This window comes from Carettochelys insculpta, chromosome 2, assembly GCF_033958435.1.
Source record: "Carettochelys insculpta isolate YL-2023 chromosome 2, ASM3395843v1, whole genome shotgun sequence".
Lineage (NCBI taxonomy): Eukaryota > Metazoa > Chordata > Testudines > Carettochelyidae > Carettochelys > Carettochelys insculpta.
In genome coordinates, this window is record NC_134138.1 from 192,702,293 (window position 1) to 192,729,190 (window position 26,898).

Consider the following 26,898-nt stretch of genomic DNA (forward strand, 5'->3'; position numbering starts at 1 on the left):
TGGTGTTGGCTTTGCTGTCAGAAACACCCTTCTACAAATGGTGGATTTAGTGATGGGCGGATCAGAAAGACTTTTTCGGATCACGCTTCAAACTTGCGCCAGTCCTGTCCACCTGATCAGTGCTTATGCCCCAACCCTGTATGCCACACCAGAAGTAAAAGACAAGTTCTACGACGTGCTTAGCGCTGCTGTAGCACAAATACCTGCTCGTGAACAACTGTACATCTTGGGTGACTTCAGTGCAAGAGTTGGAGCTGATTGGGCCTCATGGCCTTCCTGCTTAGGACACTTCGGTGTGGGAGAAATGAATGACAGTGGACAGCGTCTCCTTGAACTGTGCACGTACCACAATCTGTGCATCACAAACACATTCTTCCGAACAAAGCCACAGCACAGAGTGTCGTGGAGACACCCACGCTCGAAGCACTGGCATCAACTAGATGTGGTCATCACTAGGCGTAATAACCTCAAAAACGTCCTTCTGACACGCAGCTATCATAGTGCTGACTGTGATACAGATCACTCGCTAGTTTGCTCCAAGCTCAAGCTGAGACCCAAGAAGCTGTACCGCTCTAAACCTGCTGGAAGGCCCCTCATTGACACCAGAAAGACCGCAAACTCGGAGAAAGCTGAAAAGTTCAGAGACACCCTCCAGGAAAATCTGCGCAGCGGCCCTGGGGGCGTCGATGTGACATCCAAATGGCAACATCTGAGGGATACAGTTTACAACACGGCCTTGTCAGTGTTTGGAAGAAGAGCTAGAAACACGAATGACTGGTTCGAAGCTAACTCTGATTAGATGATTCCAGTCATTGAAAAGAAGCGCGCTGCACTCCTGGCATACAAACGCTCACCGAACCAGAGTACCCAGCAAGCACTTAGAGAGGCCAGAAGAACAGTACAGCAGACAGCCAGGCGCTGTGCCACCAACCACTGGCTCCAGCTATGCAGCAGCATTCAGACCTATGCCGACTTTGGTAATCTCAGAGGAATGTACGAGGGTATGAAGAAGGTATTAGGACCCACCCAGAACAAGATGGCACCTCTGAAATCCAAATCTGGTGAAGTCATTGCTGACAAAGCCAAACAGATGGAGCGCTGGGTTGAGCACTACTCCGAGCTGTACTCACGCGAGAATGTTGTGGTTGACGCATCCCTCGATGCCATCGAGCTCCTACCAGTAATGGACGAACTGGACCAAGAGCCGACTGTGGATGAACTGAAGAGAGCCATCGACAGCATTGCAGCAGGAAAGGCCCCTGGTCAGGATGGTATACCACCAGAGGTAATCAAATGTGCCGCGGACACACTCCTGGAACCCCTGCATGAGCTACTGTGCCTGTGCTGGAAAGAGGGTGAGGTTCCACAGGATATGCATGACGCTAACGTTGTATAAGAACAAAGGAGACAGAAGCGACTGCAACAACTACCGTGGAATCTCCCTCCTAAGCGTCACTGGTAAACTGTTCGCTCGCGTCATCCTAGGCAGACTCCAGAAGATTGCTGAGAGGGTGTACCCCGAATCGCAGTGCGGATTCCGCGTAGAGAGGTCTACCATTGATATGGTCTTCTCTCTAAGGCAGCTGCAGGAGAAGTGCAGGGAGCAGAGAAAGCCACTCTACATAGCCTTCATCGACTTGACCAAGGCTTTTGACTTGGTCAGCAGGGATGGACTGTTCAAACTGCTCCACAAGATAGGCTATCCTCCACGGTTACTGAAGATGATCCAGTCGTTCCACGAAAACATGAGAGGAGCCATCCAATATTACGGCGCATTATCGGATGCTTTCAGAATCAGGAGCAGCGTCAAACAAGGATGCCTGCTTGCTGCGACATTGTTTGGGATCTTCTTCACACTCCTTCTGAAGCATGCCTTTGGATCTTCAACAGAGGGCATCTTGCTGCACACAAGATCTGATGGGAAACTGTTTAACCTTGCAAGGCTGAAAGCTAAGTCTAAGGTGCGAGAAGTCCTCATCAGAGACATGCTGTTTGCAGACGATGCTGCTGTAGTGTCTTACACAGAAGACCAGCTTCAAAAACTGCTGAATCGGTTCTCCAAAGCGTGCAAGGACTTTGGGCTTACCATCAGCCTAAAGAAGACGAACGTACTCGGTCAGGATGTTGCTGAATCCCCATCAATCAGCACTGACAACTATACGTTAAAGGTTGTCCACGAGTTCGTTTACCTAGGGTCCACCATCACTGACACCCTGTCGTTGGACACTGAGCTAAATAGGAGGATCGGAAAAGCGGCCACAACTCTGTCCAGACTCAGCAAGAGAGTGTGGAATAACAACAAGCTGTACACTCACACCAAAATGCAAGTCTACAGAGCCTGCATCCTCAGCACCTTCCTTTATGGCAGCGAGTCTTGGACCCTGTATGCCCGCCAGGAAAAGAGGCTGAACGTCTTCCACTTGCACTGCCTCAGGCGCATCCTTGGAATATCATGGAAGGACAGAGTGAGCAACACCGCCATCCTCGAGCAAGCTGGAATCCCAACCATGCACACCCTCCTCAGGCAGCTTCGACTCCGCTGGCTTGGCCACGTCCACAGAATGAACGATGGAAGGATTCCAAAAGACATCCTGTATGGTGAGCTAGCCTCTGGCAAAAGACCTCCCGGACGCCCCCAGTTGCGTTACAAAGATGTCTGCAAGAGAGACCTCAGAGAGGTAGACATCAAGCTGGACAACTGGGAAGATCTAGCAGACGACTGCAGCAGATGAAGGCAGGTGTTACACAAGGGCCTTCAGAAGGGCGAGTTGAAGATCAGACAGCTAGCAGAGGAGAAGCGAACGCACAGAAAGCACACTAAGGACTTGCCAGACACCCACCACATCTGCAAGAGATGCAGCAAGGACTGTGGGTCTTTATAGTCACAATAGACGCTGTAAATGAAGTCCTCAATTGAAACTTTAAAGGGCGCGATTCATAGTCTATGCAGACTGAAGGATGCCTACTACTACTACTACTACTACTACTACTACTATATTTTACATGTGTTCATGACTTAGTCTGTGAAGTATCTTTTATCCACCATTCTAAATCTAAACAATTAGCATTTAAAAATAATATATTTGGTCATTATTATTTTCTTTGTTGCTAAAGGTTATTTATTATATTCATTTGAGATTTAATATTCTGATTTCACGAATGTTTTTGGCTACCATATGTCGTAATGTTTGTGGTGTTGGTTTTTTTTTTGCAGCATACCCATGTGCCCAGGCTCATACCTTTAATAACAAGCAACTGTACTTCAAAATCAGTTGCTGTTAGGAGGTGAGTATTTTATAAATAAAAAAAATTAAAATTGTTTATTTTCCTTAATTTTGTAATAGTGCTACCAGGGAAATTATTCTTCAACATAGTTTATTTTATTGTAGTAATTGAAGAAATAATGTGAAACTCTATTATCTAATTAGCCATCGTCCATTCCAGACAATTGAGAGTCAACAAAGGAGACCATTCATCCATATGCTGGTCATGAGTTGAAGAACTTTCCCTAGCAAATCCGTGAGAGGCCTCAGTTAAACCCATTAAACAACAGTGACTGTATCAAAAGGATGCCATTTTTGAGCAAATGCTACTACTTTGTAAAGCTAGGATCAGCAGCTGAGACAGACTTTGAGGTTATTCATGGAGGAGGAAGAGCAGTTCAAAAGCAGTACATATTTTGCCTCCCACTCTCACAGCTCCCTGAAGGGCATGAGTGGAGTACACTTATCCTTTGATTTCCAAACTTTTGATTTATGAATTTTTGCTGCAAGAAAATATGTAAATTTATACCTATTTTTCAATTTATGAACATATTTTCACAACGAAGAACCACCACCCTTTATCCACGAACATGGAGGAATAAAGCAGTATGGAATGCGAGGCTGACTCATTTTCTTCAGCTGCCCAGCTCTTCCCAGTTGGTTCGCATGCTTCGTAGTTTTCATGTCATCCTGACTGTGAGTGATTAAATCTTCAGATATCTTTGTTATTTGTGATCACCATGGGCCTTACTTGTGACAAAGGTTCTTCAGGAGCTTGTCACTAAGGCCAAGAAACCAAGGAAAGCAATATTCATGGCTATCAAATTCAGTTATTAAAAGAATTGAAGAGAGCCTGCAATCAGAGGACATATGTTTGGCGATAAGCTTAGCAGTATTATTGACAGTGTATATGATCTTTGTGCAGAAAAAGATAAAAGCAATGGCAGAAATGTATATTTGTGGAGTTAAAAGTTGGATCGAATAACAAAGGTGAAGGATGCAATAATGTGTAAACTTGAAAGACTTTTAATACTTTGGATCGACAGCCATAATGAATGCAAGATGCCTTTGAGCTTCCTCATCTTAAGGGAGAAGGCGTTATTTTTATTTGAGGACCTGCAGGAGAAAGCTGAGGAAAAGAGGCAAGTTGGGGCTGCTGGAGTAACGTTCGAGACATGTCACAGTTTGAGCGCTTTGAAGTGTGTTCACATTATCATGGTCTGTGTGTTAGAGGCAAAGCAGCATCTGCTGGTACTCAGACAGCTAACATTTTCTCAGATGCATTGCAACAAATAACTGAAGAAGATGGATATTCTCTAAAACAGATCTGTAATGTTCACAAAATGGGGCTTTTCTGGAAAAGAATGCCTTCTCAAACCTTACAGTAAACTCTCGAGTAGATGGTTACTGCATTCCTGCAACTCCCCCATATCTCAAATTTTCTCACAAGTCGAGGGGAGCCAGGAACCAGGGCATCAGCCTTGTTGCGGTCTCCCTGCCTCTTGCAGGACCCAGGAAACTGACCAGCCATGAGCTGGTCAATTTCCTGGGTCCCACAAGTGGTGGGGAGGCAGGAACCAGTCTTCCTGCACTGGCAAGACCCAGGAAGCTGACCAGCCATGAGCTGGTCAGTTTTGCAGGTCCCACAAGTGGCAGGGAGATGGGAACCAGGCTGCTACTTGGTTCCCATCTCCCAGCTGCTTACAGGTCCTGACCAGGGAGACTGACCAGTTCATGGGGCTGCTCCTGGTTGGGGACATTGTGGCTGGCTCTGCCATCCAGGTGCCCAGGCAGCTTCCAGCCCCAAGGCTGCAGGTCTCCCACCCTCTTTCACATAAATGTGAGATAAATATATTTCAAATGTGCGTATTTTGGGGGATTACTGTATTTCAAGGGATAAAACAAAAGCAACAGATTTCAAGGCCTCAAGGCATCGGCTTACATTGGACGGTGATGTGAAATTGAAGCCTCTCCTTGTTTGCTATTCAGAAAATCTGAGGGTGCTTGAAGGCTTAACCAAGGCGTCATTACCTGTGGTCTGACGTTCTAATCAAAAGGCATGGATTACAAAGCATGTTTTTGCTGATTATATAAAAAGCTACCTTTCATCATTCATATCTAAATAGTGTGCAGAAAATAATCTGGAAAATACATATCTGCTGATCCTCGATAATGCTCCCGGTCACCCCGTCAGTGTCAAAGACTATGTCATTAATATTTGAGTGATTTTTCTTTTTTTGCTCCCAGATACCGGTTCCATCTTTCTACCAATGGATCAAGGCATTATTGCTACATTTAAAGCTTACTATCTGCAATAGGGGATGAGGTATCCGATATCTGCATCAGACGAAGAAGACAAACCAACAATTAAGTAAAAAGCAACTAGAACTCCTGTGGCACTTTATAAACTAACAGCTATTTTGGAGCATAAGCTTTCGTGGGCAAAAACCCACTTTGTCACATGTATCTGGTAAAGCGGGTCTCTGCCCACAAAGACTTTTGCTCCAAAATATCTTTAGTCTATAAGGTGCCACAGGACTTCACGTTTTGTGGATACAGACTAACACGGCAACCCCTCTGATACTTGTCAATACTTAAGCAATTGTGGAAGAGCTACAGCAGCAAGATGGCTCTAGAAAATATCGAACTGCATGAAATATAATTACTCAAAGTATCCTGAATGATGTTTGGAAAAAGCTATTGCTGAAATATGTTCATGATTTCCAAAGTTTTCAGGGTGAAGTGGAAGACATTCAAATTCTGTTGTGCAACTGGCAACTCGAGCAGGATTCAACAAGGTAGACACAGATGATGTTCAAGACCTGTCATTATCAAACCGTGAAGAATTGACGAACGAAGAATTAATTCAGCTGGATTCAGAAAGGTTATCAGAAGAGGAGGAGAAACAATTGGATAAACCACAAAAAACTCTGGACACTAAAACACTCAAAATTCGTCAGTGCATTGGAGGCAGCTACACAAATTCTCAACAATGACCCAAGCTTAGAACAGACTTCATCATGCAAATGACAAATTCGTGAAGCCATTTGATGCTATCAGGAGTTGTACAGGAGAAAGAAGAGGGCTGCAGTACAAAGTTCAGTTCTATCATTTTTTCATCCCTCCACCTCATCATTTCCTCCTAAACCCTTATCACCATCAGTTGATCCTCAATCCCAAAAGCTGAAGCTAAAACCCCAGTCAAGGAAGTTGAAGTCACTATAGAGCCATTTCCAGTGATGACACGGATGATCCTGTGGAACTCTCATAAACACCACCATCTTCACCACCGTTGAAGAACTGACTAGTGGTAAAAGAAAAAAAAAGTCATAAAGCAGCACTGTTCTCATTTTTGATTGTATAATATTGTAACGTGGGGAAAATATTGAGTGATTTTTTTTTTTTTTTTTTTTTGGTTGGGAGTTGAGAACCAGTCAGAATTTTTTACGTTGAAATTAATGTGAATTTCATTTTCAATTTATGAATTTTCACCTTTACAGACAGTTTTTATGGAATAAATAAATTGAGGGATAGGTGTAGTGAGATTTGCCTTTCCAGGCAGCAAGAGGAGGGAGAGAGTGTTAATGAGCCTACTTCAGTTGAAACAATCTGAAGTTTCTGCAGGGGTATAAAAAGATGGAAAGTCCCTTGCATTTTCCAGGGTGTTGGTGCTGGACTTTTAAAAGACACTACTTAGCTATGGCTGTTCACAAAAGATACTTCCAAGTTTAGAAAAAGATTTGCTGTCTTCTTGAAAATTCAGTAGCTTTCTTCTCCACAGGTTCAATGTGGTCAATTTCTCACTGTGGAATTGCCACTTAACTTAGCTAAGGGGACTTTTGAGCAAAACATGTTAAACCATATGTATTTGTCTTAGGTCTGTCAACTTAATTGCAGTTAACTCGTGATTAACTGAAAAAAATTAATCGTGATTAAAATTTATTCATTGCATTGTCAAAATTGAATAAGTATAACTGTGTATTAAATATTTTGGATGTCTTGTACATTTTCAAATATGTTTAGTTTTATTGCAACACAGAATATGAAGTGAACAGTGATCATTTTGTATTTATTTTTGATTACAAATACATACCCAAATACATGCTCGTCTCATACAAATAGTGTAATGCAATCTGTTTATTGTCAAAGTGTAACTTACAAATTTAGAGTTATTTATGGCATATAATTGCTCTCAAAACAAAACAGTGTAAAAGTTTAGAGCTTCCAAGCCTATTCAGTTTGACTTCTTGTTCAGATAGTCACGTAGACAATTTTTGTTGCAATTTGCAGGAGACAGTGCTGCCTGCTTCTTGTTTACATTGTCACCTGAAAGTGAAAACAGATATTTGCATTGCCCTGTTCTAGCTGGTATCACAAGATATATATGCCATTTGCCCTAAGGATTCATGAGTTCCTTCATTGTTCAACCACCATTCCAGAGGTGCGTCCATGCTGATGCAAAGTTGTGCTCAGTAACTATGCAAATCAGAGTGGACTGCTGCATATTTATTTTCATCGTCTGAGTCAGATGCCACCAAGGTTGATTTTCTTTTTTGGTGGTTCGGGTTTTGTAGTTTCCACATCGGAGTGTTACTCTTTTAAGACTTCTGAAAGCATGTTCCACACCTCACCTCTCTCAGATTTGGGGCATCATTTCAAATTCTTAAAATTTGGGTCAAGTGCTACAGCTCTTTTGCATTTCTCACATTGGTACCTTCCTTGTGTTTTGTCAAATCTACTGAGAAAAGCATTCTTAAAACTAACAGCATGTGCTAAGTCATCGTCTGAGACTGCTATAACATGAAATGTATTGCAGAACGTGGGTAAAATAGAACACGAGATAAGTATTTCTCTCTCCCCTGCCCCCGAAGGGTGCTGAATCACAATGTGTGTGTGTTGTTTTTTAAATCAAGCATCATCAGTATTGGAAGCATATCCTTTGGAATGGAAGCTGAAGCATGAAGGGGAATATCAATATTTAGCACATAAATGCCTTGCAATGTCAGGCAGAATTATCTCCACTAAATGTAAACAGACTTGTTTGTCTTAGTGGTAGGCTCTAAAGTGTTTATTTCTGAGCGCAGTTAGATAACGAAAAAAACCTACATGTGTAAGTTACACATTCACAATAAAGAGATTGCACAACAGTATTTGTATGAAATAAATTCAAAAATACAATTTTTTACGGCAGATAAAATTTATAATAAAAATAAAGTGAGCAACGTACATACTTTGTATTCTGTGTTGTAATTGAAATCAATATATTTGAAAAAAGTAGAAAATATCCAAAAATGGCTAAATAAATTGTATTCTGTTTAACAGTGCAATCATGATTAATCACAATTTTTAACTGATTGACCCCCCCCTAATTTGTAGCATGTCTACTTGAACATCAGGTGGTCATATGAATCATTTCTGCTTTTAAAAATGCAGTGTGATTGCATATAAGTAGCAAAATATAAACTGTGCAAATTAACAAAATTTTCTGGTATTACAATATAAAATGTTAATTACTTCCTGATATATTAAATGTTAGATTTTTTAATATGCAATAGATATTTTTCAGGAGAAAAAAGAACAAAAGCTATTGCTTCAGCATAATAGATAATTGCAGGTTTTTAACATTTTTTTTTTCTGTTTTGTTTTAGACGCTCCTTTGAATTTTTAGACCTGTTACTGCAGGAGTGGCAGACTCATTCCTTGGAAAGGTACAGGCAGAGTGTTCATCTTTGTCATCTAGAAAACTTTTTAATGAATTTCAAAACATAAATCCTTCATGTGACTACTAAACCTTGACTGATTGCCTAATTTTGACATAGTTTATCCTGACATTTCTGCACAGACTTGACAATACGAGCGTATTCCCAGCTTCACCCTTGATACTGATGCAGCCTCCAGTACAGTTAACCATAGCTTCTCCATTGTATACAAGGGAAGATTTTTCACATACTGAGGCATTTCTCTCTAGGATCCCACCATCATCAGATGCCAGCCTTTTTTCCTCAAGGTGTATCCCAAGAATAGGACCTTAGGAGCCAAATGACTCACCAACCTTGGCAGGGACATTCTTGGAATCCCTTCTTTCTGTAATTTCCCAAAACAGTGGGCCTTTTGGAACCCTTAGGCCCTTTTATAGTGACCAGTTCAATTGAGTGCCCTTGCACAAGAGGACTCAACAGGATCAACAGTTATCAGCATCTCAGGACCCTCTTAGGGAGATACTTCAGGGATGTGGGAATTAAGAGTAGAAGAGGCACCACCACCATGTACCAAGTCAGTTATGATTCCACTATTATACTAGATGAGTTCTAAAACCTTTCAAGAGATTTTAAAAAGCCCAGAGACCTTGTAGTTCCCCTCTGAAGAAATGTAACAGTGTTAATGTCCTGTAGTGGATAGTCTTCTTTCTTCCCTTCAAAGCAAGATTGCCTTGACTATCAATGATATTTTAGTATTGCAAGCCTATATGATGTGACAAGCACAGGTGACCATTCCACCCACGTGCCAAAGGACTGACAAAAGGTACTATACACTTCCTACGGGTTTGGAGTATCTTTTCTCCTACTCTTGCTCTTAGGTAGTTGATGCTCTTAATAGAATAAATAAGCAGTCTTAATCCAGCCAGACCACCTCTAACAAAGAGCTTAAGTATTTGGAGCTCCTCGGTTGACATAGCTATTCTTTGGCTGTTCTGCAATTCTGAGATGCCAGCTCTCAGGTCTTGATTGAAATAGAACTTCAGGAAGTACAAAAAATGTGCACATTTTCAAACATTTGCCTTAAGACCAGAAAGAACAGCTTGAATCTCTCATTATAGAAGTCCAAATAATCTCACTGTCTTCCTTGTAGGCTTCTGTTGCTGTAGAGGACACAGTCTCACGTTCTGTAGGAGCTGCAGAGTTAGATGACAAGCTTTGCGGCTGCAAGTATCCAGCCTTCTTAGGCGGTTACAAAACACTATCGATGGACCTTCCTCTCAGTGAGCCTAAGCTCTTCAGTGATACAATGGACCCATCTGCTTGTGCAGATTTTACGGCAACTCTACAATTTTATGGCTTGTGGTTTTTTTCAACAATAAGAAAATATAGCAAGTTGCAGACAGCAAATTTTTTACCCAGTCCGATACCAAACCTTCCTAAGATGAGCAGAACCACAAGGAGAGGGCCATCATCTATACTGACCTCTTAGTTGGCTACCTCTTCCAAACAGTTATTTTGATTTGTTGGTCAAGGACCACAGATCGCCCCTAATCTGGATCTCATGCTGAGCCAACCAACTCTCCTGTAACTCTGTAGAGACCATCTCTCGCATTTCCTATCTTCCTGGGAGCTCATTACTTCAGACTTACTGACCCAAAAGTAATTATTTGATATTATATCCATTTCAGTTCCATGCTCCCCACATACCATGTTGTTTAGAGATCCTTTTCACAAGGTTTTCCAAAAGAAAGAAACATAATGTTTCCTTTTTCTAGGAACAACCACACCTGTTCCCCAACCTCAAAAGGAAATGCACTCATCTGACAGGAGCTTCCTATGGTTTGTCGTTAACAGGACCATTGCTAGTTTTGTCTTTAGTTTTTGCATACCTTACCACCAAATGGTATAAGTGGTTTGTATAAGCTTTTTCCATATCTAAAACAGTCTCCACTGCCTTGGGACCTTGAGTTAGTTTCAATGCCTTGTTGAAACAAAGAGCTGCTTATTGAGTTTAATCATTTACCCTTCAAAACTTATCTCCATACCCATCATCTCAGCTACAAGGGTAAAGTACTGGGAGCACATATGGCCTATATACCTATGCAATATTCTGCCATAATAAGGTGACTTTATGTCCCCAGCCTTATTTCCAGCCTAAGGCTTCATCAGACTTCTACATCAGTCAAAACATTCAATTACCAGTGTTTTACCCCAAGCCTTGCTCTTCAGGAGAGGAAGTCAATCTTCATACTTTGGACATAAGACTGTTTGCCTTCTACTTTGGTAGAGCTGTTCTAGTAGACCACTTACCACTGTGGGCCACGTATGCAGCTCTCTGTGTTATATAGGCTGCATCCACACAATATATATTGCCCTTATGGCCATGAGGATGTTATGTGGGCCTCATTAAAAAGAAAAAGAAATACTGGAAAAGTCAACCTTGTTATGACTAGAAGTGCTTTCTGGATTGGTGGTGTTGTATTATCTATGCTTTGGGTTGCATGAGTGCAGTAGGAAGCTCTTTGAAAGGTGTGAAAAGTTGTTTTATCTTCTCTCCCAATAAACTAAACCTTCATCCAGGTTGAACATCTCTACTCTGGGACGTTCTGGTCCAACAGCACCATGGATATTCCTGGCCCAGAGAGCCCCAGCAGCGTGGAGCTCTGCTGGGGTCAGGAAAGTCCAGATGCCAGCAACAGAGGGGCTGTCATTGGACATACCCTAGTCCACCAAACTCCCTGACTAGTCCTGAGGGTTCCGGACCAGGGAGATTCAACCCATCTAACTTTTTTTGTCTTAAGTGCAAAATAGCACCATGATGTTGGAAATACTGTGACTAAATATTTTTCCCAGAAAAAGTATGTTACCCACTGGTGACTTAAATTAATGAGCTGTGAGCCTTGGTGAAGGGTGTGAGCCTCTAAGCTCAGGCTCTAGCCCAAGCCAGAAATTCTGTATGGCCATTTTTAGCTCTGCAGCCAGAACGCTGTAAGCTCGAGTCATTTGATGCAGCTCTGAGACTTGGTTTTATTGTTTTTGCATTGCACTATTGATGTACACTGTATAAATTAGGGAAACCTAATTAACAGGAAGGAAATTACCCAGCTGTACTTAAATTCATAATAGTAAAAGGTAACTTGAGAATTGTTTATCTTTTAGGCATGTCACTGTCTTGGTTGAAACCATCAAGAAAGGCATTCATGATGCTGATGCTGAGGCAAGAGTGGAGGCAAGAAAGTAAGAATTTTGAATGAACTTGTAATCTTCGTTGAAAGATTAGACAGTTTATACCGAAGGGTGAGAAGTCTAGGTATTGTGGTATGCTTAAAGACTTTAGCTCAGGCGTGTCCAACCCGCGGGCCGCATGCGGCCCTGGACAGCTAGTAATGCGGCCCCACAAGATCGTAAACTTTTAACATTATTATGTGATTTATATACATTAACTATATTATATATTTTATATGCGGCCCAAGACAATTCCTCTTCACTCAGTGCGGCCCAGGCAAGCCAAAAGGTTGGACACCCATGCTTTAGCTGTTAATACATGAAGAGCAAGGCTCAAATTTGGCTGAACTTAATTATTTTAATATAGTCCTAAAATGTACATTTGTTTCCATGCAAAATTCCCTACGTAGAACATTTATTGCTTTTTGTGTTTTGGAGAATCTAAGGACTTCAGTAAACTGGAAATATTGTAAGTCACAGCTGTTGTTTAGTCAGTGCCTTAGTTCCATGAGTGCAAAAAATAATTGACACTTAACAGTTCTTTTTGTTAAGATGGAAAATAATTCTGCTCGTTCACCTATGCCTGGTTTCTGCAGGGCCAACAACAATAAAATAAGTTATACCTATATCTATATTTCCTCAATAGAAGTAACTAAAATCCTTCAAAATATATAAAGGAAGCATATTAATAGCATGAGAGACCCCATAAAAAGTTATCTTTTTATGCAAGATTTTAACTTGAAATCTGCCTTGCCTTATGACTATAATGCTTATTATTTTCTGTTATAATTTTTTTTCTCTTGGGGAGTCTTTGTCATATATAGAGGCATACAGTTACACCTGAATAAAACACAAGTGTATGAAATAAGACTGAAAATTAATAGATAAATCTAGTTTTCAAGTCCTACTCTTACTATAGTCTCACTTAAATCTATTAAAACCAAGAGTACAAAAATTCTTCATCAGTTACTAAGTTTACAGATTTAAATGCTCGAAGGTCAATAAATGAAAAAGTTAAAATCCTTATTGAAGTGGTACTTCACATTGCACACACTTCTAATGTCTAGCTACTCTCAAATATAAACCTAAAAATGTACAATATGTGCAATGTGAGAGTTTCTTAAAGGGCCACACGTTTGTTTTCATGTAGATAGAATCTTAAAACATGTTATATGCCTTTGTAGCATTTTATTTTCCTGCTTACATTTAGACAATACAGCAGGGAAGACAAAATTAGTACCACTTTGCTTGTCTTGTCAGCTGGGTCTGCTGGTACAGACCCATAGAGGATGTGTGGTGGCCACATTATCCACAGACTAGCTGGCTGGACCATAGAGAGCAGTTGGTTTGAAGTTAGAGTTTTTCTTCTCTTTGGGTGAATGGCCTGCCCTGGTGAATAAGTCCCACCTGCCCATTAGAGGCACAGGTAAAATGTCTTGCCCAGTGTCAGCCAGCAGGTCTGTGGTAAGAGGCCTGGGTTTTGTTCCTTGCTCTGAGTCCCAGTTCTGTGTCCTCTTCACTGCACTTTTAAAAAAAAAAAATCTTTTGAGAAATTATACTCTGCTGGGTTTGTTGAACATTTCTTGATTGATCATTCTGTGATATCACAGATACTATTGTCTGATAATATTTAATGGTATATCCTAGGGTATTTTTTCTGAAGCAGAAACTATCAAAACAATTTAGTGGAGAAGGCAATGGGAGGACAGAAAATATTTTGGAAAGATTAGTTCAGAATTTTGTGGTAGATGCTTCCATAAGCTGGCTAATGGGGTGGCATTCAGCACATATTTCTAGGTTGGATTTTCATTTTTTTTTTTGTAGCTTAAAAAAAAAAAACTAACAAAAACCCAACCCTGTAACAATTATACTTGGTGATTGTTTTGTGTTGTAGGACTTACCTGGGTCTTAGAAATCACTTTCCTGGTGAAGCAGAGGTCCTGTACAATAGCCTTGAGCCATCTTATCAAAGAAGCCTCCAGACTTACTTGAAGAATTCCGGAAGTATAGCGTCTCTCCCTCAGTCAGACAGGTCATCCTCCAGTTCACAGGAGAGTCTCAAGTAAGGGTCACTTAAATCATTCCCATTCTGAAAGAATGAAAAATTTCTATTTCTGGTGCGCATACAATTAATCAGAACAGAGGAATAGTGTGAGTGCTATGACAGACAAAAAGATTTAAATGCATCTTCACAAATTACTGCTTCAGTTTGCTGTTTCAGTATTGTAGTTACAATTGCCAAAATGAAGTTAAAATTGGCACTTAGCAGCAGGACAGTACTATTACCTTCAGTAAGTGTGTTATATCTTCAATGAGAAGCTTAATTGGAAAAGAACAGACATTGCTTCTAAAACAGAAGCTGCATAGTGTGATGGAAAAAGCAGTAGGTGGAGGTTCTGCCCTTCACATGATGGAAGACATTCCTAATGTGAGGTCACATATACTTTAGGCTGCAATAGAAATCTATGTGTGCAAAACAAACACAGGATGTACCTCTAAAAATTGGTGTTCTCTGGTCTAGGAACAGAGAATCCTGGGCTGGAACCTGCAGCAGGGGAGCTGTGGGACCAGTGGCAGGGGGGCTGGAGGCAGTGGGGCCGGAATTGAGGTGGAGGCAGGACAGTGGCAGGGGACCTCCCCTAGTCTGGCAAATCCCCTCATTCAGGACAAGTTAGGTCTGGGGTGGGGGGGAGAGGGGTGTAGGAGCTGGGAGGTCTGACCTGTATACAGCTTTGGCTCTCAGAAACAGTCTGATAATGGTGGTAAATTTTGGAAAACCCAAACTTTCAAGTCTACATAAGCGATTTCCAAAATAAGTTAACTTCATTTTCATTGATTTTGTTTGTGGACCAAGGGGGAATAGAAAGAATTCACACTCTTCTACCACTAAAATGTTGTAGACAGCGGTATTTTCCACTAGCACAAGTCCTGTGACACTTTATAGACTAACTGATATTTTGTAGCATAAGCTTTCGTCTTTGCCTGCAAAAGCATGTGCTCCAAAATATCAGTTAGTCTGTAAGGTGCCACAGGGCTTCTTGTTGATCCAGACTAACACGGCTACCTCTCTGATATTTTTCACTAGTAGTTCTTACAGTAGAGTCCCTTTCCTCCTCATTTATGCCAGTTTTTAGCTGCAGTATGTCCTTTGTAATTATATCAGTATTTTAAAATAGAAATTTATAGTGAATGGTGTTGGCAACACTTGCATTTTCAACAGTGATAATGTATGTTCACAGATGATTTGCATGCTATTAGCTTACGGCTGATGCATAATTTCTGCTAGGAACTTTATTGGTAATTCATTCCTGAATTTTGATGGGTTGCACTGAAGCTGAAAATTGAATTATGAAGAGAATCTTCCCCAAACAGTTAACATTATTAAGTAGTATTTTTATATCTGTGTTAGAAGCCATGCAACTTTTCCAAACTAGTCAAGGTAAATTGTAAGAATGATTTTTACCTGTTGAGTTACTTGAAGCTACTACTTTGGCTTTTATTGTGATTGTTCACTTTGCTATAATGAGCTTGGGAGTCTGCCTAGATAATGGGCTACATCCTCCCTGACTGAATGGACCTGGTTTCGCCTCTTGGTGTTCACAACTCCACATTAGCTGCTGCTAATGGGCCACATCCTTTGTGACTATACTGACCTTGTCAACTCTGGCCCTCCCCTTGACTGGGACTCCCTCCTTTTCATGACCCTATATATTTAGACCTTCCTCTGGGACTGCCCCTCCCCCCACCCCCGGCCCATCATTCATGCATCTGATGAAGCGGGTCTTTGCCCATAAAAGCTTGTGGTCCAAAATATCTGTTAGTCTATTAGGTACCACGGGACTTCTTGTTTTTCAGGATACAGATTAACCTGACTACCCCTCTGATACTAGATCAATATGTCACCTTTATCAGTGTATGTGATTCTCTACAGTTTTCAACATTCTTAGCATATAAGAATCTTTAGTATTAAATCTTACAGATACTTTGTTCCCAAGATAAATTGTATAGTATATTGTGGACACATTTGTTGTATGAATAAGTGATATTACTTATGCCAATAGCCTGACTAAATTAGATTTGCAAGATTGGGAAGTTATTTTTTTAACTAAACATTCTGATTACTTACAAAAGGGAAATTTTGAAAGTTAGCTGTATATTCAGTTTTAAATATTACTGTTTTTCCTCATTTAGCCTCTACTATTAATGTTAGACATTTTTATAATGGAAAAAATCCTGTGTAGTTCTTCTAAACAGTAGCCAAAGGAGTTGAGAACTAAATTTTCTATTCAGTAATGTCCATCAATATGGAGGCTTTACGAAGCTTGGTAAATGGACTTCTTCAGTCTTACCAGGAAACTAATTTAAGGTAATTCGATTACTTGACAAAGGGAGGATCTTCAACGTACTGATCAAGCTACTCAGAGACTGGTACTTATCTAATTTACATACCTGACTGTGCTACAGTCGTGGCATTTAGAGATTGAATTGAGTGGGGAGTTAGGAAAGTACTCTTCTAAGCTCTGGTCACAACGTAAGCTTCACTCATGAGAGTCACTTAAAAAAATGAACACGTTTGTGCAAGCATTCAAAATAAAATTGGGCCTCCTGTCTGAAGTCCACTGAACTTCTTGAGCTTGGCTGCTCTTCACTGGTGCTTGTATGAGCTTGTGCTCTGCTGGGTTCCTTACATTTCATTCTCTTTTAAGTTGAGTAAAATAAATGGCAGTACAATAAACCCTCGATTTAATGAACTAACAGGGGGAAGGAGTGTCCGTTAACGTCAAAAGTCCATTAAATCAGAATCTGCAAGACTAAAGGCACCTTGCAAGGTGCACTAGGGAGCACTCTGTCTGAGACCAGGGAGGAGCATAGCGGTCTTGGGGGGGAGAGCTTGGCAGTTCTGTCTTTGTGCTGTTCATAGAGCAGAGGCTCTGGGCTCGCTTTCTACAAGCCACTCATCACCCACCCAAGGCTGGCACTCCCACAGAAAAGAAGTTTCCCTCCTTTGGCCCCAGGGGCTCCAGTGGCAGCAGCTCTAATGAGCCGCTGACATTTATTTGCGGGGAGAGGGGGCTGGCGGACAGCATCCATTAGTTCCAAAGCCCGTTAAATCAAGGGTTTACGGTATCTTCTAAATGACACTTACATGTGCCACACAAATGTTATGTCACTTCTGTAAATTGTGCAGATCTGCGTTCTCCTTTTCTGTTCTCATACGAGGAATTAAATTAATTCTGAGACACAAATGTTCACTGGGTATCTGAACTAACGTCTGAAACAGATGCATTGCTCAATTCACAGCCTTTCAGACACATTGTTCCAGGCTTTTTGCACACTCATAGAAATAGCTGCATTGCTCAAATACTTGGTATATTTAAAGTTGTTCAAGTGATTGCTCGTGCCCATTTCAGGTTGGTGCATGTTGGTGCACTCCTAGTTGCCAGAAACTTTTTGCCCCAGCCGGTAGCTGTAGGGCTGGTGAGGCACCTCCTGGAGTGGTGCCAATATGTCAGTCAATAGATGCGCCACCCAAATCCCTCCTTCCCCACTCAGTTCCTTCTCTCCGCGCTGCAGGTCGTTGGAGCTCTTGCTTTCTCTGCTCAAATCATTAGCTTGTAGCCAACTATAGTGTAAATAGTTCCTGAAGAAGTGTGAATAGTTTAGTACTTGACAGTTAGTCTTTGTGTTTTAACTAATAGCCGAGGCAGGGCTTTCCATCCCCCTCAGTGCCTCCGCACTGGGCAATGCCTAGCTCCCCAGCCTTGAAGACTTGTTCAAAATGTGGCAAATGTGTGCCCAAAAGTGACCCCATTCAGCCTGTTTGATTTGTTTGGGGGAAGGACAATTGCATGATCACTGTTATTTGTAAGGTCTTTAAGCCCAGAACTTTGAAGGATAGAGCCCAACGCCTTAAAGTGCTCTTGATGGAGAGAGCTCTTCAGCTCAAGAGCCTCCAGCAGGAGCAAAGAGTGGAGCCTCCTCAGTTCCAAGTGCACCAGCGCTGTAAACCACATTGCTGCCTAAGGACTTCCAGCACTGAGAGCAGGTGCTGGCACTATTGCCTTCTCGGCGCCATAGGAGTCAATCTCCAGTGCCAAAGAAGAGGAGGTGGCACAAGAGGCATCTCTCGCCAAAGTCAAAGCAGGGCAGCCTCAAGTGCAAGGCTCCGGCGCGCACTATTGAAGGGCATGAGGTGCGTACATTGAAGCCAGTGTAGAGTGGGAGCTCTGAAGCACTGGACTTGCCATCAGTGCCTGAGGTATTTTGAGCAGCACGAGGACTTCTTCAGATGATGATGCTGGGTCCTTCTCCATCTATGGAGGACAGGCGCCATAGCACCGAAACAGAATGATCGGGGCTCATGGGCGTGACACCGGCGCCAACTGCTGAACTCACGTTGGTGCCAGCACCGACACTGTATTTGGTGCCGAGCACTCCAGTGCCAACCCAGCAGACTGTGGGCCAGTTTCAGGTGCCCCATGCTCTGGTACCGGCACCGTCCTTGGTGCACGTCACATTGATGCTGACTCTGATGGCTCCGCTGTGGTCATCTGCCTCTGAATTGTTGTCGGAGTTGGACTCCTTCTATTCGAGCTCTGGACGGAGCTCGAGAAGGTCGCATCATAACCATCGCGGACACCGTAGTCATTGCTCAGACTATGCGGGTTGGCCACCGGCTTTGCAGACTACTCAACAGTGACCGTTCTGGACCCCATGGCCATTTCGTGAGGCAGTGGGCCATGCCATTGGAGTTCCTTTAACACTGCTGGGGGTACGCTGATCCCGTGATTGGTACCGTTGCCATCACTGGGCACCCCACCACTGGAACAAAGACAGGAGGCAGTGGTCATTGTGGAGCTGCCTGTGTCTACCTCATCGGCATCGACCTTGGCATCCTCATCAGCACCTTCACAGTAGGACTGGACCCCTTCGGTGCCAGTGCCATCCAGTGTTGGACCTCCAGTGCCGATGGGGCAGACAGCAGCCCGGGCACTGGCACCAACTCAAGTTCAGGGAGCAGTAACAGTGCCATTTGTGCCACCTGTTGTGGGATTTTCTGGCCAGCCAGTGCCTATGCCAGCTCCACCTATGGTGCCATCCCCTTTGCCTGTAATTTCCATGGGGGGCCAAGTGCCTGAGCAGGTCACTACTGCCCTTCCCCTACAAATGGAGGCACAAGAGCGATCATCTTCTTTCTCTCTGGATGAGGCAGTGTTGGGCTGTATAGATGGAGGCACAAGAGTGATCATCATCTTCGTCTCTGGATGAGGCGGTGTTGGGCTCATCGGCCTCACCTGTATTGGAGGATGGCAGGGCTTTTCAACAGCTCCTTAATAGAGTGGCCCAAAACTTAGGGGTGGTGGTCCAGGATGAAATGGACCCTATTGTGGGCATTTTGTCCTCCACAGGCCCCACCTGGGTGGCTTTGCCCATAATCAAAACAGTTGCGACTATGGCTAAAACAGTTGGCAGACCCCTGCTTCCGCCCTTCCTATGTCCCGTAGGAATCAGAGACAGTACATTTGTCATCCCAGGTCAATGAACATTTGTTCACGCTCCCCCCAGCTGACTCCCTGGTAATGGATGCTGCAAACTATAGAGACCGTCAAGGCTTCCAGGGTCCCTCCCCGAAAAATAGAGAAGCTAAATGCTTGGACTGCTATGGGAGGAAGGTCTATTCAACGGGAGGGTTGCAATTAAGAATTGCTAACCAGCAGGCTCTGGTTTGCAGATATGCTTATAATACAGTCATTGCCCTGTCTAGGTTCTCTGAGATGGTGCCACCTGAAGCCCAGCAGGACTTCACAGCCATGGTGGAGGAGAATAAACTGATTTCAAGGGCGGCCCTGTAGGCAGCATTGGATGCTGTGGATGCTGCCATGAGGGTTATGGCCTCCAGAGTGGCAATGCACAAGGGGGCTTGGTTGCAGGTTTCCGGCCTGCCTCATGAGATTCAGCAGATAATCCAGGACCTCGCCTTTGATGGCCCTACCGTATTTTCAGATAAAACAGGTAAAAGACTGCATAGTTTGAAAAACTGTAGGGCCACCTTCTGCTCCTTGGGCCTGCATACACCTGCCAACCAGCACAGGCATTTTAATCCCCATCCTCAGCAAAAACAGTTTCCGCAGCCAGAAAGGGATGTCAGTAGCAGGTGGAACAAGATGGGCAGACGTTGTTCAGGCCAACAACCTCAAGGCCACCAAAAGGGCCCACAGAGACCTAATCCTTAGTTTTGAAGGCACAGTCGGGAGCGTTGGGTCGATCTCACCCACTCCATCATTCCTGCTTTTTTCATTCTGCCTAGCCCCCTTTTACCGTACATGGTGCAGCATCACCACAGACCGGTGGGTCCGGCATATGGCAGAGAGGGGATATGCACAATTCACTAGTGGACCAACTGAGCAGGTCCTTTACGGGTCACTGTGATGGGGTTCTGGGGTCCCCCAAGCTCTGCACCCTGTCCGCAGGCAGGAGAGTCTCTCACTCAGCAGGAAAACAGCAGATTTATTAGCCGACAGGACACGGCATCGTACAGAGGAGTCAGTACAGCAGGCAGAGACAGCCAGTCCAATCCATGCTGGGGAGAGGAGGCCCCGAGGGGCCCCCAGAGCTGGGGCCTTGCCCCCTCCTTTGTCTCTCTCTCTCTCTCCCAGCCCAGACTAACTGCTTCCAACTCCCAGTTCCAATTCAAACCCCTCAGGCTCCACCTCCTCCTTTGTCTGCAGTACAAAGGTGTTACCTGGTTGTCAGGGTTACCCTCAGCAGGAGCCCCACACCCTCTGTGAGCCACACACACACACACACACACACAGGTATCCCCCACTCCATCACATCTCCCCCCGCTTCCAGACCGAACTGAGCGGGGTCACTCAGCCAGTGACCTGGGGAAGTTTGGGGCCCTCCCCTTGTGATTGGGCATCAGCTGTACCCTTAGTGCTCCCCTTGATGTGCACCACCTCCATGTCATAATCCTGCTGGGGGAGGCTCCAACTCAGGAGCTTGGTATTGGCCCTTTTCATGTGATGCAGCCGGGCAAGTCTCTTTAGTTCCCTCAGGTTGGTCGGTCTCCCTGCTTCTGTCTCTGGTCCATCAGCCACGTTCTCAAGTCGGGCAGGCAGAGCCCATACAGATGCTGCAGCACCAACAGATCAAATGGTTCTTTTCTGGTCTGGGCCCTGCCCTGTCTGCCCACCAGTCCATACAGCTGCTCCAGCCAATGTTTGGATTTCAGTTACAGCCCAGTAAGGGAAGGTACAAATGCTTCCACCCTTGGCATTTAGCCAGACCACCAAAATGGTTGTGTGCCTCAGTTTCCCCTTCCATGCCACACAACAGGTTTGGAATGTTCCTCCTTATGTGAGAGGTTGCAAGACTAGTTACAGGGAACAGTGGTGACATTTCAGAGTTACAGACTCCTTCAACATACAGCTCATGCTTCTACATCCATGTCGTCATGTCACATGGCTCTTTCCAAACATTCAGTACATGGTACAATTCTACAGCTTTTGGTAGCAGCACCCCTTGGTTACAGCAGTCAGCGTGAGTAACAGAACAAACCCATTGCAACTGCACATTTACATTGCTCTTTGGTAGACCACAACCTTTGTGCAACATCCTTGAGAATCTGGTATTTTGCGGCTCAGTGGCTGAGGCCTTTCTTAGCACCATCAAGTTCTAATCTTCTCTCTTGCCCCTTGGGCTGGAAATTTGATCTCTCTGGCTGTGCCCTCCCTTCTAACAAGAGCTGGGCCATTGATGATCTCAGGGAGACGGCCCCCTCCCAGCCAGCCTGGAAATTTGCAAACCAAACTGCTTTTTGAGAGTTGTTTTGTGAGTCCCAGACGCAGAATTCACATGGAGGAATCCCTGTTTATCCCTTACTGGCCCACCAGGACCACAGCTCCTTTGTTCTTTCCCCTCCAACTACTGCCTCCCCATGGAATCAGAAGTGGAGTCCAGTATACGAATATAAGTGTTTCCACCATCTGGAGATGGGGAATTGCTGGCCCTCTCCTGCATCCTACAGAGACTGACTGTGCAGCTGTTTTACTTGGTTCTCACAGGGCTGCTCACACTCCCTGATAGTTTTCACTTTACTTGCATCAACTTCCAATTCCTGAGAAACTTTTACCCTGCCTGCTTTGGACCCTTGCAGAGCACAGCCAGTGGTTTCACACTCAGGCAGGAGCTGAAACAAACTTCTCCCCAGGCAAAGGGCTGGCTCTGGTGCTTACAGACAAGCACCTTTCCTGTTCACTCTCCTTCACCTCACTCCCATTTTCTGCAGTCCCCACAGATGGGTCAGGAAAAGTTTCAGGGAAATTTTCTTCCTCAAGAGCTCCCCCAAACAATAACTCACCCCTGTCTGGCTCCACAGGGGCACTGCTCCCTTGAGCCACAACCAGCTCCTGGGTTTCACCTACACCCAGGATCACTTCTGGCCCATCAGGCAGATTCCCACGTAATCCCCCTCTAGGCAGACAGCCAGTACCACCGGACAGAAGGTTAGGGTCCCTTTCCTCCCTTCTGCTGCCAGCTTCTTTATCTTCATCAGTCAGCATAACTCCATTGCCCATCTGTTCTTGTGTCCTGGCTAGAGGATGACTCCGGTAGGACAGAGTCCTCTCACCCCCTCCCAGTAACACCTCAGCATCAGGCAAAGAACAAGTACCAGAATCGTCTGGTCTCTGGGATTCCCTGATGATACTAACTGGATTAGACCAAGTTAAAGCATCATCCCCCCTGAGAGAGACAGAGGTAGGCCCACTTCCCATCTGGGCTTCAGCTGCCCTCAGATCCAGCTCTGGGATCTTGGCTCCATCTCGAGCCCCCACAGGCTCAGACAAAGGATTCACTTCCCCAGAAGCAGAAGCACTTTTCTTGCACCAAGGACCAGTGTCCTTAGCAGGGATACCACTGCCCATCCCAGAACCATTCTCTTTGTTCCAGCCCCCATGGCTGGGTTTAGGCACACCTGGAATGCTCTTTCCTGGTGGTTCCTTCTCCAGCCACCCCAGGCTGGGGAAGTCTTCCTCAGACAATGGGCTAGTTTCCTCATTGGCACCTTTTCCAAATGTAGGCTCTGCTCTCTCCCCAGGCTGCTGCTGCTGTTCAACACAGACAGACAATGGGAGACACTCTCTCCTTTGTCCAGCCCCCCGGCTGGTCTCCACACACACACAGAAGGTGGGGCAGCTTCTCTCAGAGACAACTTGCCATTCCCAGTGGACAAGCTGCTTTCCTGCACAGACACACAGGCACCTTCCTCGGCCCAGGCCTGGAAAACTCTTCGCAGGTCTGTCTTGGCCACTAGTAGACGATGGGCTGGAATCGCTCCTTCCCTCCTTGAGCTGCGGCAGGCCACTCGGTTCAGAGCTCCATGCAGTCCAGGGTTCCCTGCCCCGATCTGGGCTCACCTCTGCGGGATTTTCCTTAACCCTCAGCTCTGCCACTGTACATCCACGCTGCCTTGTCCAGCTTCTTTAATCTCAATTCAGTTTCCAGGTGCTGCCACTTCACAGCGGAGTTGCTCAGCGTGGTTGCAGGCTGTCAGGCGGATGCCCTCTGCACCCCACGATTCCTGGAAGAATCCCTTCAGTGTGCCAGGCTCCTTGCGGGTCACAAGCTCCCCTGGGGTTAGGCCGTAGGCCCCTCTGCCGTCTGGGACCGACTCCAACAGACTCTCAGAGGAACCCCTTCTTCAGTGTGACACCCGCTCTCAAGGGCCATGAGCACCCTGTCTCGGGACAAACTCCTTCAGCGTCCGCTTCTTTGTGGGTCACTTGTTCCTGGGGGTTGGGCTCTCGGCCCCTCCACCTTCTGGGACCGACTCCAACAGATTCCCAGGAGTAACCCCTCCTCGGGTGTGACACCCCCTCTCAAGGACCACGACCGCAGTTGCTCGGGTTCGGCCGCAGGCCCCTCTGCCTTGGGAAACTGCACCTCACTGCCCGTCAGCACACCTGGGTCTCACAGGCCCCTCTTCTTCTTCCATGGCGCCCGTCACTTACTACTGGATGCTCCATCCTCGGGGTGCAGAACATCCCACTCCTGACACCAGTGTGATGGGGTTCTGGGGTCCCCCAAGCTCTGCACCCTGTCCGCAGGCAGGAGAGTCTCTCACTCAGCAGGAAAACAGCAGGTTTATTAGCCGACAGGACACAGCATCGTACAGAGGAGTCAGTACAGCAGGCAGAGACAGCCAGTCCAATCCATGTTGGGGAGAGGAGGCCCCGAGGGGCCCCCAGAGCTGGGGCCTTGCCCCCTCCTTTGTCTCTCTCTCTCTCCCAGCCCAGACTAACTGCTTCCAACTCCCAGTTCCAATTCAAACCCCTCAGGCTCCACCTCCTCCTTTGTCTGCAGTACAAAGGTGTTACCTGGTTGTCAGGGTTACCCTCAGCAGGAGCCCCACACCCTCTGTGAGCCACACACACACACACACAGGTATCCCCCACTCCATCACAGTCACAAGGGGTGTCTCCACCTGGAGGTCATTTATTCTAGTTTCAGGAAGTGGGGGTATCCCCAGGTGGACCTGTTTGCCTCCCACCTCAATGTGAAATGCGGGACATTTTGCTCCTACCGCAATCAGAGCCCCGGGTCCTGGACAAATGACTTCAGTGTCCCCTGGTCGGGCAGGCTGATATATGCATTCCCTCCAATATGGGTAGTTCACAGGGTCCTCCTCAAGACTCACGCAGAAGGGGCATTGATCATCTTGGTGGCACCAGCATGGGCCCATCAGCACTGGTACTCGACCCTCCTGTACCTTTTGACCCGCAAGCCAACAACATTGCCGATGCAGCCTGACCTGCTGACACAGCAAGAGGGGAGACGGCAACATCCCAATCTCCAGTCATCGCACCTGACAGCGTGGATGCTCCATGGCTGAGGGACTGGGAGCTGGCCTGTTCGAATCCCATAAAGGAAGTATTGTTAAATAGTAGGAAACCCTCCATGAGGGTGATTTGTTTGGCTAAGTGGAAAAGATTTTCAGTGTGGGTGTCTGAGGGCTATCTCCCTTGCAAGCCCCCATCCCATTGATTTTAGATTACTTATGGGGTCTGCTACAGGAGGGTTTGTCCTGCTCATTGGTTAGAGTACACTTAGCTGCGATCTCAGCCTTTCACTGAGGTCATGGAACATCATCTTTGTTCTCAGACCTCGTAGTCAAAAGGCGGCACAAGGATAAGGTTAGGCTGAGACCTCACCACAGGTTTTTACATAAGGCGGTCTCCGTGTTTTATGTTAACCAAGACATTTCCCTTCCAGTATTTTACCCAAAGCCTCATGCCTCCCCCGAGGGAGCAATGTTTACATACCTTGGACGTTAGAAGGGGGCTGGCCTTCTATATGGATAGGACTAGGCCCTTTAGAAGAACGCAGCAGCTCTTTGTGGCAGTTGCTGATAGGATGAAAGGCCTTCCAGTCTCCTCCCAGCGGATTTCCTCCTGGATAGTCATGTGCCATCAAGAAGCATTGCAAGTTTGCTGGGCTTCCTCCCCCGCCGGTTAGGGCACGTTCCACAAGAGCACAGGCATTGTCTGTGGCATATTTGGTGCAAGTGCCTGTCCAGGACATCTGTAGGGCAGCCCCCGGTCCTCAGTTCATACATTTATAGCACATTACGCTTTGATGCAGCACTCATGGGAAGACACTGTGGTGGGCAGGGCTGTCCTGCAGTCCGTTTGGGGCTCCAACCCTACCTCCTAGGCATTGGCTTGTATCAACCCAAGTTGGAATGGACATGAGCAATTGCTTGAAGAAGAAAAGACAGTTACCTGTTCTTAACTGGTGTTCTTCAGGATATGTTGCTCATGTCCATTCTAAAACCCTCCTGCCTTCCCCACTGTCGGAGTAGCCAGCAAGAAGGAACTGAGTGGTGGGGATGGGAGGGTGTCGGATGGTGCATATATTGGTCTCCATATTGGCGCCACTCCAGGGGGCGCTGCACCAACCCTACAGCTAGTGGCTAGGGCAAAAACCTTCCAGTGACTTGGCGTGCGCCAGCCCACACCAAACTTGGAATGGACATGAGTAACACACCTTGAAGAACACCAGTTACAGAACAGGTAACTAGTATCAGAGAGGTAGCCATGTTAGTCTGTATCTTTGAGAACAACAAGAAGTCCTGCGGCACTTTATAGACTAACAGATATTTTGGAGCATAAGCTTTCGTGGGCAAAGACCTTGTGCATCTGATGAAGCTGGTCTTCGCCCACAAAAGCTTATGCTCCAACGACCCGCTTGGTCAGATTCTTGAGGTTTTGCCCATGAAAGCTTATGCTCCAAAATATCTGTTAGTCTATAAGGTGCCACAGGACTTCTTGTTGTTCTAGAACAGGTAACTGTCTTTTTTTCTTTGCAACCATACAGCTAAAGATTTTCTACTAAAAACTGGTTCTTGAAACCAGCATAGCAACTTAACAGACGTGTCAGGATACTATACAGCCATGTGCCAGCACAGTCCATGTCCTGTCAAATTGCCAGCCAGCTCGGTTCTTAGGAGCTGTTTGGGAAGTAGCAAACTGTTCTTTTCCAACCTGTCTTAACATAGACATCCCTGTAGATGAATCAGTTAACAAAGTTATCCTGCTGTCAACTAGCTCCTTATTCTGTTAGTGTTAATCTCATTTTGTCTTTTGGTCTCTTTTTTCTCCTTTATGAAATAAAATCCCAGAATGGGATGCTGAGCACTAATAAGGGGA

At 45.1% G+C, this 26,898-nt stretch overlaps 1 protein-coding gene across 7 annotated transcripts in view; it reads left to right on the forward strand.

Moving 5' to 3' along the window:
• The window catches only part of CLASP2 (cytoplasmic linker associated protein 2), a 325,025-nt gene that overhangs the window by 162,920 nt on the left and 135,207 nt on the right, over positions 1–26,898 (forward strand). For all 7 annotated transcript variants that reach the window (XM_074988197.1, XM_074988200.1, XM_074988203.1 and 4 more), the window contains exons 13-16: positions 3,215–3,285; positions 8,912–8,971; positions 12,122–12,199; positions 14,082–14,249. In XM_074988197.1, coding sequence (XP_074844298.1) covers positions 3,215–3,285; positions 8,912–8,971; positions 12,122–12,199; positions 14,082–14,249 — 377 coding nt within the window. The remainder of the gene's footprint in view (positions 1–3,214; positions 3,286–8,911; positions 8,972–12,121; positions 12,200–14,081; positions 14,250–26,898) is intronic.